Source organism: Paramisgurnus dabryanus, chromosome 18 (genome assembly GCF_030506205.2).
Source record: "Paramisgurnus dabryanus chromosome 18, PD_genome_1.1, whole genome shotgun sequence".
Classification (NCBI taxonomy): Eukaryota; Metazoa; Chordata; class Actinopteri; order Cypriniformes; family Cobitidae; genus Paramisgurnus; species Paramisgurnus dabryanus.
Window position 1 is genome coordinate 31,043,668 of NC_133354.1, and position 13,511 is coordinate 31,057,178.

At 34.5% G+C, this 13,511-nt stretch overlaps 1 protein-coding gene across 1 annotated transcript in view; it reads left to right on the forward strand.

Annotated features, from left to right (window-relative positions):
- fstl4 (follistatin-like 4) overlaps positions 1-10,803 on the forward strand; it is a 202,662-nt gene extending 191,859 nt beyond the window's left edge. The window contains exons 13-16 of the mRNA XM_065287626.1: positions 207-356; positions 2,901-3,008; positions 7,076-7,185; positions 7,333-10,803. Coding sequence (XP_065143698.1) covers positions 207-356; positions 2,901-3,008; positions 7,076-7,185; positions 7,333-8,029 — 1,065 coding nt within the window. The 3' untranslated portion in view covers positions 8,030-10,803. The remainder of the gene's footprint in view (positions 1-206; positions 357-2,900; positions 3,009-7,075; positions 7,186-7,332) is intronic.
- The last annotated feature ends 2,708 nt before the right edge of the window (positions 10,804-13,511 follow it).

Genomic DNA, 13,511 nt, shown 5'->3' on the forward strand with positions numbered 1-13,511 from the left:
TCTGAACCTCCATCAACACACTTTAATACAGTTTTAATAATTCTATCATTGCATTGCAGTAATAGTAATTTTCTTTAAATATAACCTTTATTTTGTGTAATGTGGCATGTAATATGACCTGACATAAAAATGGTAGTTTTCACAGACATAATGTGACCCTTATCAAAGCATTTGTTTAACATTTGCTGTCCATATTTCGCCTACAGGAACAGTTGTGTCCTGAAAGCCTGAGTGATTCACGTCAGAAGTGCGTTTGGGCATCAGCGGTCAGTGTTAGAGACAAATATGTGTATGCGTCTCAACCGCTTCACAACAGACTGCTGATCATTGACACACAGACACAGAAAGTCATGCAGGTATGAATCTGAAAGACTTTTGTCTGAGGAAGTGTTTAGTGCACACACTTGAACACGGCTCAATAATGTGGGCGATGGTTAGAGAACAAACTCATGCTTGATCTCATGGTTCTCCTAAAATGACTTTGGAAACTATAGATGGCCTGCTTCCCAAAAGCACCATAGGCCCATATAGATAAATTGTGTAATATACTTCTGCAAAAAAAGATTGGTTTCAAACTAATATAGGCATATATTGAAATGAATTACACTAGCAACAAACAGTACTAAAGTATTGTGTTTGCTTATATCACTGTACTGTATATTCAAACCACATTGCCAAGTGTTATATCAAACTCTTACATTTTTAAACAATTTTTTATATTGCTGCAAAAAATAATCTACATTAATAGAGTAATAAAATATTTTGGGCATATTTAATGTATTATTATCACAAACTTTGTCTTTTGTAATAGACAATCATTAGTTATCAAATCATCATGATGGTCAAGCTGAAATCCTCACACTCCGTCCTTTGGATGAGACGTTAAACCGAGGTCCTGACTCTCTGTGGTCATTAAAAATCCCAGGATGTCCTTCATAAAAGAGTAGGGGTGTGCCCCGGCATCCTGGCCAAACTTGCCCATTGGCCTACTAATCATCCCTCATACTAATTGGCTATATCACTCTGTCTCCTCTCCACTAATAAGCTGGTGTGTGGTGGGCGTTCTGGCGCAATATGGCTGCCGTCGCATCATCCAGGTGGATGCTGCACATTGGTGGTGGTTGAGGAGATTCCCCCGTTCATATGTGTAAAGCGCTTTGAGTACTGAGTAAAGCGCTATATAAATGTAAGGTATAATAATAATAAATAATAACACATTATCACCTTATATTTTGATCCCGACTAAAAGTTTAAAATATAGTTATGCCAAACATATTCATTTATTTTTAATTTAAAAATAAAAAATATTTTTGAAATAGACGTCTTGGATTGAATAATGAAGAGAAAGCAGCCAGTAGGGTCCAGATGTGAACTCTTTCAATACTGTTTAAAATAGATCTTGATAAAATGACAGGAATTAATTTCTGCAAACTATAGACAGAGTGTAACTACACTGAAAATGTGAAAATACAACATAGTTTAGTCTCAGAATGAATCTCACAGTTATTGTATATTTTATTTTATTATTGAATATTTTGATGAATTTACAATCATTATAAAATGTTGTTTGGGTAAATGATAATGTAGATTATTGGGGGTCTTGGCAAATTTCAGCAAAGATCTTCATTTGCTCTCCAATTAACTTACTTTACTAATTTAACCTAAAACGCTTCAATTTTTACAAAGCTCATCGTTCTGAAAAGCACGGTGTGCCCTGAATGGCCAGCTATCCAGTGTGTCGTGATTGGCCGAATGCCCTTTACCAGATTTGGAATATCAGCTCCCAAAGCATATAGCGTCTCCACGACATGGTGGCAGCAACTATACAACAGCGAGAATAAAAAATTATGCCTTATTTGCTTATACATTTGGGCAGTGTTATGAAAATCTTCCCACACAGTGACATAGATATGTGGGGCATGTTTGAATGAGGCGTTTAAGGAAGGCATGGATGAGACGTCACTTGGGTTTGAGACTTTAATCTTTGCCACTTCACAGATCTTTTGTATGCACAAACAGCTTTTAACACTCCAAAGAAAAAAGGAAAACATAAAGTCATTATATGACCCCTTTAAGCATCAGAAATAATAAATCAGTCATATACTGTAGAGTTCCGACGTTAAGCTTCTTTTGTTCTTATATAAAAGGAAACTGTAAACAGCATTAGGAGAACAGAAAGATGAATGCACACAGAAGGGCAGTGATGTGAATAACTGTGAAGTGTGTCACAGGATTATATGGGTAATAGATTCACATGTGCTCTGCAGATAAAACAACAATGCCTTGTTTTTACCTGGGATTCATCGTACAGTATGAGTTCACATTTATTAACTAATATAAGAATGATCTGCTAGTACAAAGCAGTTTAGTGATTTGGTATTATTTGTGCAGTAGTTTCAGTTAATAAATTAACACATTTATCACAATATGCACAAATTATTTTGGTTATTGTATTTATTTAGTTATTACTTTGAAGCAATGCAGAAAAATCATAACGTAACTCTTTGGCAATATGGTTTGAATAAATGGTATGAAAATATAAGCAAACAAAGTACTGTATTATTGTCTACTTGTTGATTGTTGTGAATATTGTTGTAAATTTATTCAGTTTCTCAATTAATTTCACACACACCGCTTCAATGCACCTAACCTATTCACAAAAGAGCAAATACAAGCTCAAAATCCCATTTGCTACATAAAGTATTTTATTTTAAAGACCCTTAAAATACTCATCATTGAGTTTCATAAGAGACATCGGCTCTGTCTCAAACAGTCAAATATAAGTTTTAAATATTTGGAAAAAGAAACATATTTAAATCATAAGATACTTAAGCAACTGCTATTATAGAGCTAAATGATTACTTATAAAAAAAAGTTCATTAATTTTGTTTGAATGACAGGCTTTGGAAACAGCGCCCATGCCTGTCAAACTCTTTTATGAAAAATCTCATGACCAGCTGTGGGTCTTAAGCTGGGGAGATCTGCTGAAATCCGCTTCGACATTACAGGTGAGTACTGTACTAACAACTTAACTCACTGGGGCGGTTTCCTGGACAAGGATTAGCTTAAACCAGGACTAGACCTTAGTTTAATCAAGCAATATAACTAGTTTTAACAAACATGCCTTACTAAAAACATTACTTGTGTGCATTTTGAGTCCAAACAAAGGGCACTGATGTATTTTAAGATATGTCAGTGCAAGTTGTTTTCAATTTGGACAACCCTTACATTTATTTTAGTCTAGGATTAGTCTAATCCCTATCCGGAAAACTGCCCCATTGAATATGACATTTAATCTACAGAAGTTACTCAGTTATGTTAACCAAATCAAGCTCATTTTTCACCCCAGAATCAAAAGAAGTATAAAGAAACCTTAGGAAGGGCTCTCTTTTGTAACATTATTTATTATATATTTGCACAGATGAAAAAATTATTATGGTCCTAAAAAGGCTTAATTTCCTCACTTCACTGTCTGCATTGAGTTATTGTGTAGATCTTTGTTTCTGCAGATTGATCGGTTTTAGTTTGTCCTCATGACGGTTTATAAGCCTCACAGATGAGAACCACATCAGGGCCTTAAAGAGAGCAAAAATGAAAAGGCTTTTTATCTAACAAACAAGCGATAATTCCAGCCGCGTGTGAATAATTCATATTTTATTAAACAGTGTGCAAGTCATCAGGTGTGTTAGGGCACAGAATCGTGAATCACTCGGCAATGCTTTTAAAGGGGAGCTGCAGGCTTCGCACTACAAATAAATGACTGAATAATATTCCAATCATTTCCAATGCAAGTAATTGACCCCGGCATGGGCAATTTGTCAAGACCGGAGGCAGTACTGAGCTCGAGAGGCGAAATATCAAAGCCATTCTTTTAAACGGCTCAATATCTTTAGTCAAACATGTGAACGCCGTTGTCAGTTCATTAGATTAAACAAATGAAAGGTTTGCAGTGTGAGGGCAAACAGAGAAGCTCGATCGTGGTCCTGTAATCTTTATACAAATGAAAGGTTTCACTGCATGGGGAAAATTACACATTTTTTCATGTGCATTCATAATCACTGCTTCATTTTAAAATGAGGTGAAACTGATTCACCTGCATTCAGGGGCGTAGCACAAGCCCCCCCCATTTTTTCATTTGAGTTTTCTTATCCCTACATGAAAAAACTGTATGATAACCAAACAAGCTTATTATTGCTCATTTTAGATATTATTGCTTATTCATTAAACAAAAAAAAAAACATGTTTCAAATTAGGGTATTATAACGGTGTTTTGTATGCAAACAGCATTGTTAATATACAGTTTATTTATTTAGCCTTTCACATCAAATTGCATGTAACCAAATTATCATCTAAAAAGTGTATGTTCTGCTATTTCAATGGGTTATCTCAGTTCATTTTTTTTGCACTAACAATCACATGGATATTCAAACAGATGCACTTTAGATTTCGTGTTCGAGTTTGTGCTCACCTTTCTTTGAAAAGAAGGCAGTCACAAATAATTTCCCCTTTATTTCCTTTTCCTGTTTTTCCTTTCTTTTTTCGTGGCTTGATTTAGCTTTCATTGAGAAAGACATTTCAACCGCACAGCAGAACTTTGCGCCCCACCAGACACTAAACTAACATAAACAAAATGCGCGTGCAGATGGACGAAACCAATTTGGCTAATTTTTTTATACAAAATGTAGTCAGTCAAATAGTTATTCAGACAATACTTAATTATAAAATTATTACTTACAATAATTTCATCTGACATTCACTGTAAAAAAAATTCGTAGAAATTACAATGTTATTGCAGCTGGGTTGCCGGTAATTTACCGTAGATTTAAATTTACACTGTAAAAAAAATCTGTAGAAATTGCAGCTGAGTTGCCGGTAATTTACCGTGGATTTAAATTTATGTTATTTACTGGCAACATTTTGTTCAAAGTTAAATTAACATTTAACATTTACAAGTCTTTGTCTTTACAGAGTAAAACTAAAAAAACAGCATCAAGCAAAACATTTTGGGAAACAAAATCTAAAGCAAAAAACAGAAAAAGGTTGATGATGATTTCTGGTTCCCAGAATGCTTTGCATGAGGCTGTTATTGTATAGTTTTATTCTGTAAAGTTAAAGACTTGTTAATATTTAAAATTTATTTAACTTTGAACAAACTCTTGCCAGTAAATAACATAAATTTAAATCTACGGTAAATTACCGGCAACCCAGCTGCAATAACATTGTAATTTCTACGGCATTTTTTTTTACAGTGTATGTTATTTACTGGCAAGAGTTTGTTCAAAGTTAAATAAATTTGAAATATTAACAACTCTTTATCTTTACAGAATAAAACTATACAATAAAAGCCTCATGCAAAGCATTCTCGGAACCAGAAATCATCATCAACCTTTTTCTGTTTTTTGCTCCAGATTTTGTTTCCCAGAATGTTTTGCTTGATGCTGTTTTTTTTTAGTTTTACTCTGTAAAGATAAAGACTTGTAAATGTTTAATGTTCATTTACCTTTGAACAAAATGTTGCCAGTAAAAAACATAAATTTAAATCTACGGTAAGTTACCGGCAACCCAGCTGCAATTTCTACGGAATTTTTTTACAGTGTTCATTATGAAATTTAATTAGTTAAAAAATTCACACAGAACACATTTCTGGGTTAAAGCGACCCAAATAATGGATTGTTTTAACCCAACTGCTGTGTTGTTTCAAAATGGTTTATTAACAGTAACCCAGCAGTTGGGTTAAAACAACCCATTATTTGGGTCATTTTAACCCAGAAATGTGTTCTGTCCTATAGTTACCCAACCCTGGGTTAAATAGTTTTTTAGATTGCAGGTAAAATAAAATATATTCCAGACTATTCAAGGGCCCTCTCTCTCCTTGGGGCCCTGGTAATCAGTCCGACGTCCCTGCCTGCATTTAGAAAAAAAACTTTTGGCCAAGTCCTAAAAAACTGTACTTTATGTGGACACGTGTAAATAAAACCACTGCATGATTTAACATCAATCAAGACTACATAAAATGTTTTAGGATCAAATCTCAAAGGCAAACAGCATGCTACCTTTTTATAGCACTGTGAACTTTTTCGATATTTCCTTTGTTGTTTTAAATAATGTTTATTTTCTATACATTTGAATAACATATTTTCTAAATCATCCAAACTAAAATTCTAAAATGATTATGTTTTGGTAAAAGCTGTTGGTTGAATAAAATAACGTAGCCAAGATTTAACTGAAATATTATTTTGATTAACATGTCATTTGCTATACTTGTGTTTTCTGTGCTTTCAGACAGTGTAATATATCTGTTCATAAAGGTTTTACTGTTGAAATATTTCTGGCAAAAACACTTAAAATAAGGTTACGTTTTTTTTTTTAAACAAAGATATTAAAACAGTCAATAAGGAGAAAGAGCATGTTGATAAAATATAGTGGTATCCCATCACAGGTCAGCTCCTCCTAAATCAAGCGTGTATTTTATACTCTTGGTTACGTTTCAAATCCAGCATTTGTATTTGTTTTAGTGATGGTGTTTTAGTGAGTCCAACAGATGGGAAAGTGCAGTTGTTAAAACATAAGGAGCAAGATAAAGCATTTGTCATCAGGGTTTATGGGGCAGCATCACATCAGGGACTGAAAACAAAGTCTACTCCCTAAAGCAATGAGATGGAGAGATAAATCACACTAATGGTGGTCTTCTATTTACAGTAACCCTAAAAACTATTTGGACACTTTGTGTTTGCTATTGAACACGTCATTTAGTTCACCTGAGGTTATTCTGCTAAGACACTTATGTGATTTGGCTTCAAATATTCAGAAGCATCTGCTGTTACTTTGCAAAAATCTCTCAGAAAGAAGGTTAGTTTTGGGAAAAGCCACTAAACACCAGCTTTAATAGTTCCTTATCTCATTCAATGCCTTTCATACATTTTGAGTTTGGCACTGTACAGTACATGTTTCATGAATTATTTATTTTCAAATGTGTTTTGCAAAAACCATGTCATGTCAAACTTTTGAATCTGTACTGTATCTGTACTGTATAAGGTTGTAATTTTGTATTTTTCCTTTTAAAATATTTTTCGAGGTGATCTCTTCTGCAAGTCTTGGAGATCAGCATCAAATCATTCGTACTCCGTTTGAAAGAGTAGAGGACTTCTACATCCCACCCACCAATCTCATTATCACACACGTAAGGTACGTCTCCGCTCAGCACGTCCGACCTCTGTCAACGTAATTCCTCCGAAAAGGGGAACTTAGCAAATTACAGTGATAATTAAAAGCTAAGCGCTTTAATAAATCTCCGAAAGAATATTAACCTGTCATTGACCGTTGTTATCTTAGGTTTGGCTTTGTCTACTTGAAATCAGAGCAGGCGGTGCATAAAATCGACCTTGAGACCTTCAATCTAGTCAAGACCATTAGTCTTAAAAACTACAGCTGTATCCCAGCCAGCATGACTTACACTCATCTGAGCGGATACTTTTTTATCGAGTGCCAAGCGAAGAACCGGCCAAACTGGCAACTTCTCATAGACGGCGTAACCGATGCAGTCATCGGACCTAATCCTGACATCGTCGGTCGGCCGTTCGTATCTCCAGACGGCCGCATCATTGTCTCCATGGATAAACGACGTGGGAAACTCCAAGTTCAGACCGTTTCCTTCCAAGGTGAACTTCAGCTAAGCCACAAACTGAATATCTCCGTTCCACTCTCGGATTTGGACTTTCAAGCGTCCTTCACAGAATCCAATCAGTATGTGGTGGTGACCTCTTCAGCCGAGGGCTCAGAAGTGTTCTTCTCTGACCTGTCAATGGGAAAAAGTCAAGTTCTCCAGAACATCAAAGAGCCAATTCCAACCTCCAGTTGGTTTTGGGGAGACACCAACAGGTTTGTGATCTCCAGCGGTGTGTTTGGACGGTACTTGATCACGTCGTCAGCCGAGTCCCTGTTTGTTTTGGATGGCAAGCAAAGGCGTCCTCACTGTGAGGTGTCGGACATCAAGACAGGAAACACAGCGGTTTGGGTGGGTGAGGTATGAGCCGGGCACCGCTGGGCGGTTCTGGAAGGGATGGCGTTGGCCAAATGAGCCGAAACCTTTAAAGGATGAGAATGGACTCGACATTAGTAATGAGTGAAATGAACACGCATGCGGGTTTCTACACACACATGCACACACATGAAACAATAAATATTAGGAAATAAAACACGGCAAATAATGAAGACAGCCTTCAGTGCAACAGTGAGCTAATGACACTAATGACAGATATTTTGCACTTTCCTGATAGCAAAAATAGTACAGTATAGTAACAGAAAGAATAGGTAAGTAAGTATTGAACTATGCACAATGACTTTTCACTTGTTTGTTGTTTCATCACTTGTCATTGAGATCAATTGTGTTGTCTGTTTTTCCTCAGTGTAAATAATGGTGTTGTCACGGTGCATCATTTAAGTGTTTCCAGCTTTACACGTAATGTCAAATCCTTTGAGAGAAGCTGATTTTACAGTGATTAGTATTGTATTGTAATAGAAATATGATGGTAAGGTGTTTCATTTCTTTCTTTAATGCTGTTTACCTTAAAAGTGTTTCAGTGCACTTTGTGTGGATATTTGTCAGCATTACTTTGGGGGGGAAATGGTCCTGTCAGGTTTCTAAAATCTCCATTTTTAAATGCAACAATTAATTTTAATACTGACAGACAGCAGAAGCAGATGTTGAATAATCTAAATTGTGTTGTAATGAAAACAAAAAATGCAGAAAGGCTTGTGTGATGGTTTGGGGGTAAAAAATGTCATTGTAGTTTGGTATAAATACTACAGTTAATGAAAAACAGGTGTCTGTGTTTGAGGATGTGGTTTATGAGGACACACGTGTGTAACAATTTGAGGATTACAACATAAACCAGAAGGCTTTAAAGACACAAGCAGTCAATGTTTAGCTTTGCTCAAATATTTCTAAATCTATATTTAGCACAAAGTTATATCTAAAAAAAAAACACAGAATGAAACAATAAAATGAAATACAAAAAAATAACCAGTCAAGGCTTGGTCTGTGTTGTCTGAATAAGATTATCCTAAGGAAAATTAATCCTTTAGTGCAAACATAAAATTAGACCACTGTTGCACTGAACAATAATACAATTTTAGGACAAAGCATTTGAAACTTTCTGAGATGATAAAGTATAACACTGATGTGCTGTTGAGGCATATATGACGAATAAGACCTCAATATACAGATACAAATTCACACATTCGGGTCAGCGGATGTTCATACACTTCAACTAATTAAAACCAGTCAGGTTACAACCGTTTAATAAATGTGTTTGTTATATATCATCTGCACAATGTCCCTTTCAAAGGCATTTCACCTTTAGCAACCAGCCTGAGACATAACATTATTGTTTTACAGATACTATAGAGTCAGATGTAACATGTGCAGTATATGCTGTATTACAAAGAATTGTAACAGAAATCAATCTGTTGTTTATTTAAAACTAAACCCAACTCTCACAAACCTAAAAAAGCCAGCTGTACACTTCAGTCTACAGGTCATGCTGCACAGTATACATGTATGACATTAAGTTATCTTTTATTCTAGAAGGGAATTCAGTGTGGATTATATCTTAACGGGTCTTTTAACAATAAAATACCAGACTGAGGTTTGAAATGAAGCCTTATTAAGTCACGCTGAACTGCACATCCATTTGTCTTCATTGCTCTTTAATGTCCTCAAACATTCAGTCTTCTCTCTCGTCCTGTTCATGTAAAGTTTGGTTTTAATTGTGTGCTGCTGTTTCACAGATGTTTCTGTCTATGTGATTTCACAGAATTTAACTTTCAAACTTCTGCAAAACTTGAACGGTTTGAGGCACACAGTAAAGTCATCCTCCAGATGTTTGCATTTATTGCTAATAAATAGGTCAAGAACCAAAAGCTGTATTTCTTTTTATTTGTATTGTTTATTTTTTAGTAAATAATTATCTTGCAAATTAAATATTGATTGTCTATTTATTTACACAACAAACAAAAAATAATGGCAGGACAGATTTATCACATTTCTTTAATGTGACAATATATGTAATGTTGTGTGATAGTAGCAAACGATATAAAAAAAATGGTTTTCTTTCTCCGATTTTGGAGCTTTATTTTGTATGGGTAATAAATAATATTCATTATGTGTGTAAATTAAAGCACCACAGCATTGTTACACCAAACATTTTCATGACAAAATGCCAAGGGCCTCAACTGGAGGACAAATGATTTATGTACATGTATTTATTTTTAAGAAATCGTAACCTTTAAAAGTCTTTTAGCTGTTTTTGTGCTGGTTGATTATCTCTATGCAACACATTTCCATTGTCTCAGCAATAACTGTTGAAATGTTATTTAGAAATGACGGTAATCAAAAATTTTTGTTGTTGTTTATTTTGGATGATTTAATATACTGATTTATTTTGTCTTCTTGTCATATGTGTATTGTGGTGTCACTGACCACACCAGCTAAGTCCTCGTGTAGATTTCAGCTTGTCTTATGCTCGAGGAGCACCCTGATCATGTATTTTCTATGTCTGTTTTGTTTCTTTTGTTACATTGTAAGTAAGATTGTGCAATGTTGCACTTTTTAATGAGATTGTGACTTAATCTACAGATATTCTTCATGATAGTAAAAAATGAAAAAGTCATGATGGTGATTTAAATAAACTAATATCTGTAACTTGTAAGAAGCATTCAGAAGAACTCCAGTGATTTATTAGCTTTGGCTGTAGACTGCTTTACTTTATAATGTAATATAGTGTTGCCTGGGATAAACATCTCGTCCAGTTTTTCAATAAAAGATGAGATCAGAACTTTCAGAGTTTGTGACTTTAATAAAAACCTTTTATTAGAAACAAACAGAAAATCATTCTGCAATTTCTTGTTTACAAACCTTCTGAGTTAAATTATATTACACAACATTACAAAACGGATTGTCAATGACAGTATGTGATGTGTGTGTTACTATGAGTGCAAGACACTGAATATATTAGATTATTTGACTCATTTTACTTGGGTCCTTTGTAAAACAAAATTATTACATTGGAAATATCGGCAAGTTGAGGAAGAAAATTCCATACTAATTTTCACACCATAATTTAATATTAAAACTAATTAAAAAGTTACATATAATTACATTTACACTTTTATCCACATTACATCTATATTCCACAAAACATGGAAACCAGAACGTGTGTGCCAGAATGTGTGCAGCCAGACTTTATTATTTGATGTAAAAATCAATAGCATTTGACAGAAAAGTCTGTTATGAGTGCAAAGTTTCCTGAACAAAAATATTGAATGCATTTATATTTTTATTTTGGATAAAAATAAAGGACAACTGATAAGGTCACTTGAAGCTTGTCTTTACTTCAGCTAAACTTAATATAATCTATACTTTTTAGTGTTCCACACGGTCTTCAACCTATTGCAATTATTCACAACAACCTGCCAGTAAAAGACCTTGTCAATAGTCCATCCATCACTGTCACATTAATGCACTGAATAAAGTCCATATCTGGGGTGAAGAGAGTCACAGAACCTGTGAATCTGATTGGTAAGCTTTATCATAATGTAGACACATGGACAGTTTCCTTGCCAAGAAATCTATACGAGATACTCTTCCTTTTAGCTGAGGTAAAAAGAGTAGTTACTGACTGTGAGAAAATTAAACAAATGGTTTAAAAGTTACAGTGGTGTGAAAAGTGTTGGCCCCCTTCCTAACTTTAATTTATTTTGTTTTGCCTGTTTGTCACACTTTAATGTTTCAGATCATAAAACAAATGTAAAATTTGTCGGAGAACTTTGTCAACAAAAAACATTGCTGGGTGAGTTACTCAAAAAAGTTTAGAAAATCCAAACTTGATCAGATTACAATATTAATGATTGAAAAAAAAACATATTTTCACATTCAAGTTTTCAAATTAAAAGTTATGAATTCAATTAATGTCTAAATTAACTATAAGTACATGAATACAACCACATCACTTCTCTCTTACAACAAGGCTAAAACAGCTCCAATCCAATGATCTGAGGTATTCTCCTGGACCAAGAACCCCTGGGTAACGTCAACACTTTCCAGATCCAGACCAGTTTCTTTTTGACCTATGAAATCTTAATAAATATTGTTTTGACAACAAACAAATAAAATATTGCTGGATACTCTTCACTGTATAAACTATATACAGATAAGCCGTTTTTCAACTTGTGTGAGTCAGTCAAGAGCAGTGGGTGATTTTTTTCTTTGTTGTTTGATAAAAATTAAAAACAGTGTCACTTTAAGACCTGATGCATGGATGCAATATATTGTTAGTTACACGTGCTGTTTATGTGTTTACAGACAGTGTAAAAAATCTAATCTACTTAGAAAATTTACATTATTTGGTACTGTAACACTTAAAATATTTACGTTTTATTAACTTTTTCCATTTTCTCACTTGATAAAAAACCCTGAAAAATGTTTTTAGCTTTTTCCCTTAAAAAAGTTGATAAAAAATATATAAAGACCCTTTCACACTGTTAGGCCTAGGATATTACTATAAAATAATAATAATGACTTTACAGTAAATACACAAACGTGGTATTAACAAAAGCAACTGTCTTTGATGCTTCATCTTTTACTGGCAGGATACCATTCACGCAACAACGTCATGATCACTTTAAATGAAACCAATGAACTGTATAGAGGAAAATGTTTACACATACAGTACAACTAAACAGAGGGCATGTAAGGACACAGATAATTCAGCGAATACTAGAAAACAACTTCAATGAAGAGATGTGGCCGTTCACTTTTAGATGTGGAGAGATACTTCACTGCATCTTTGTCAGAATGTTATGATTGGCCCAAAGCACTCAGCACGTTCTGACATCACACATGCTTGGATCCCGGTAAGCCTATTTTCAGTTCACACATCATACAGGCAATTTACTGTTGTTGAAATACCCTCAAAATTTGAAGCTAAATTTATCAGTATTTTTGAAAAGGTGCTGTTCGCACATTATCTCCGTGTGTGTGAACGCAGCTGAAGCCTGTTTTGTGAAATGCTCTATAATACAAAATCTCCCACATCCACACGATAAGAGATTTTATTTCTTTCATTGAAATGAAAGATTTTACAAGAACTATTTTCTTTTAGAGATTGTATATTCCCAAAGTTCATTTTATTTGATTTGACCATGGTCTACGTCATGCACCAAGCTGGGTTTATCTGCTTGCCTAAAAGATCCTTCTGATACAATCTGATGTCTCCCAGTAACGCTGATACTAAACCAGTCTCCCAGTAATGCAGGTTATGAATGAACAGACAGTCTGCAGTTGTCTGTTTACATGTATTCTATCTATTCTCAATGGCAAGTCACAGTGAGTCAATTATTATCTGTAAGGATTAAACAGAGTCCTTCCTACTGAACTGTCATTTTCCATTGCCTTGCCGCTCCTCAGTGACCCATCTTTTGTCTGATGTCATTGTCTGAAAGTCTCGATGGCT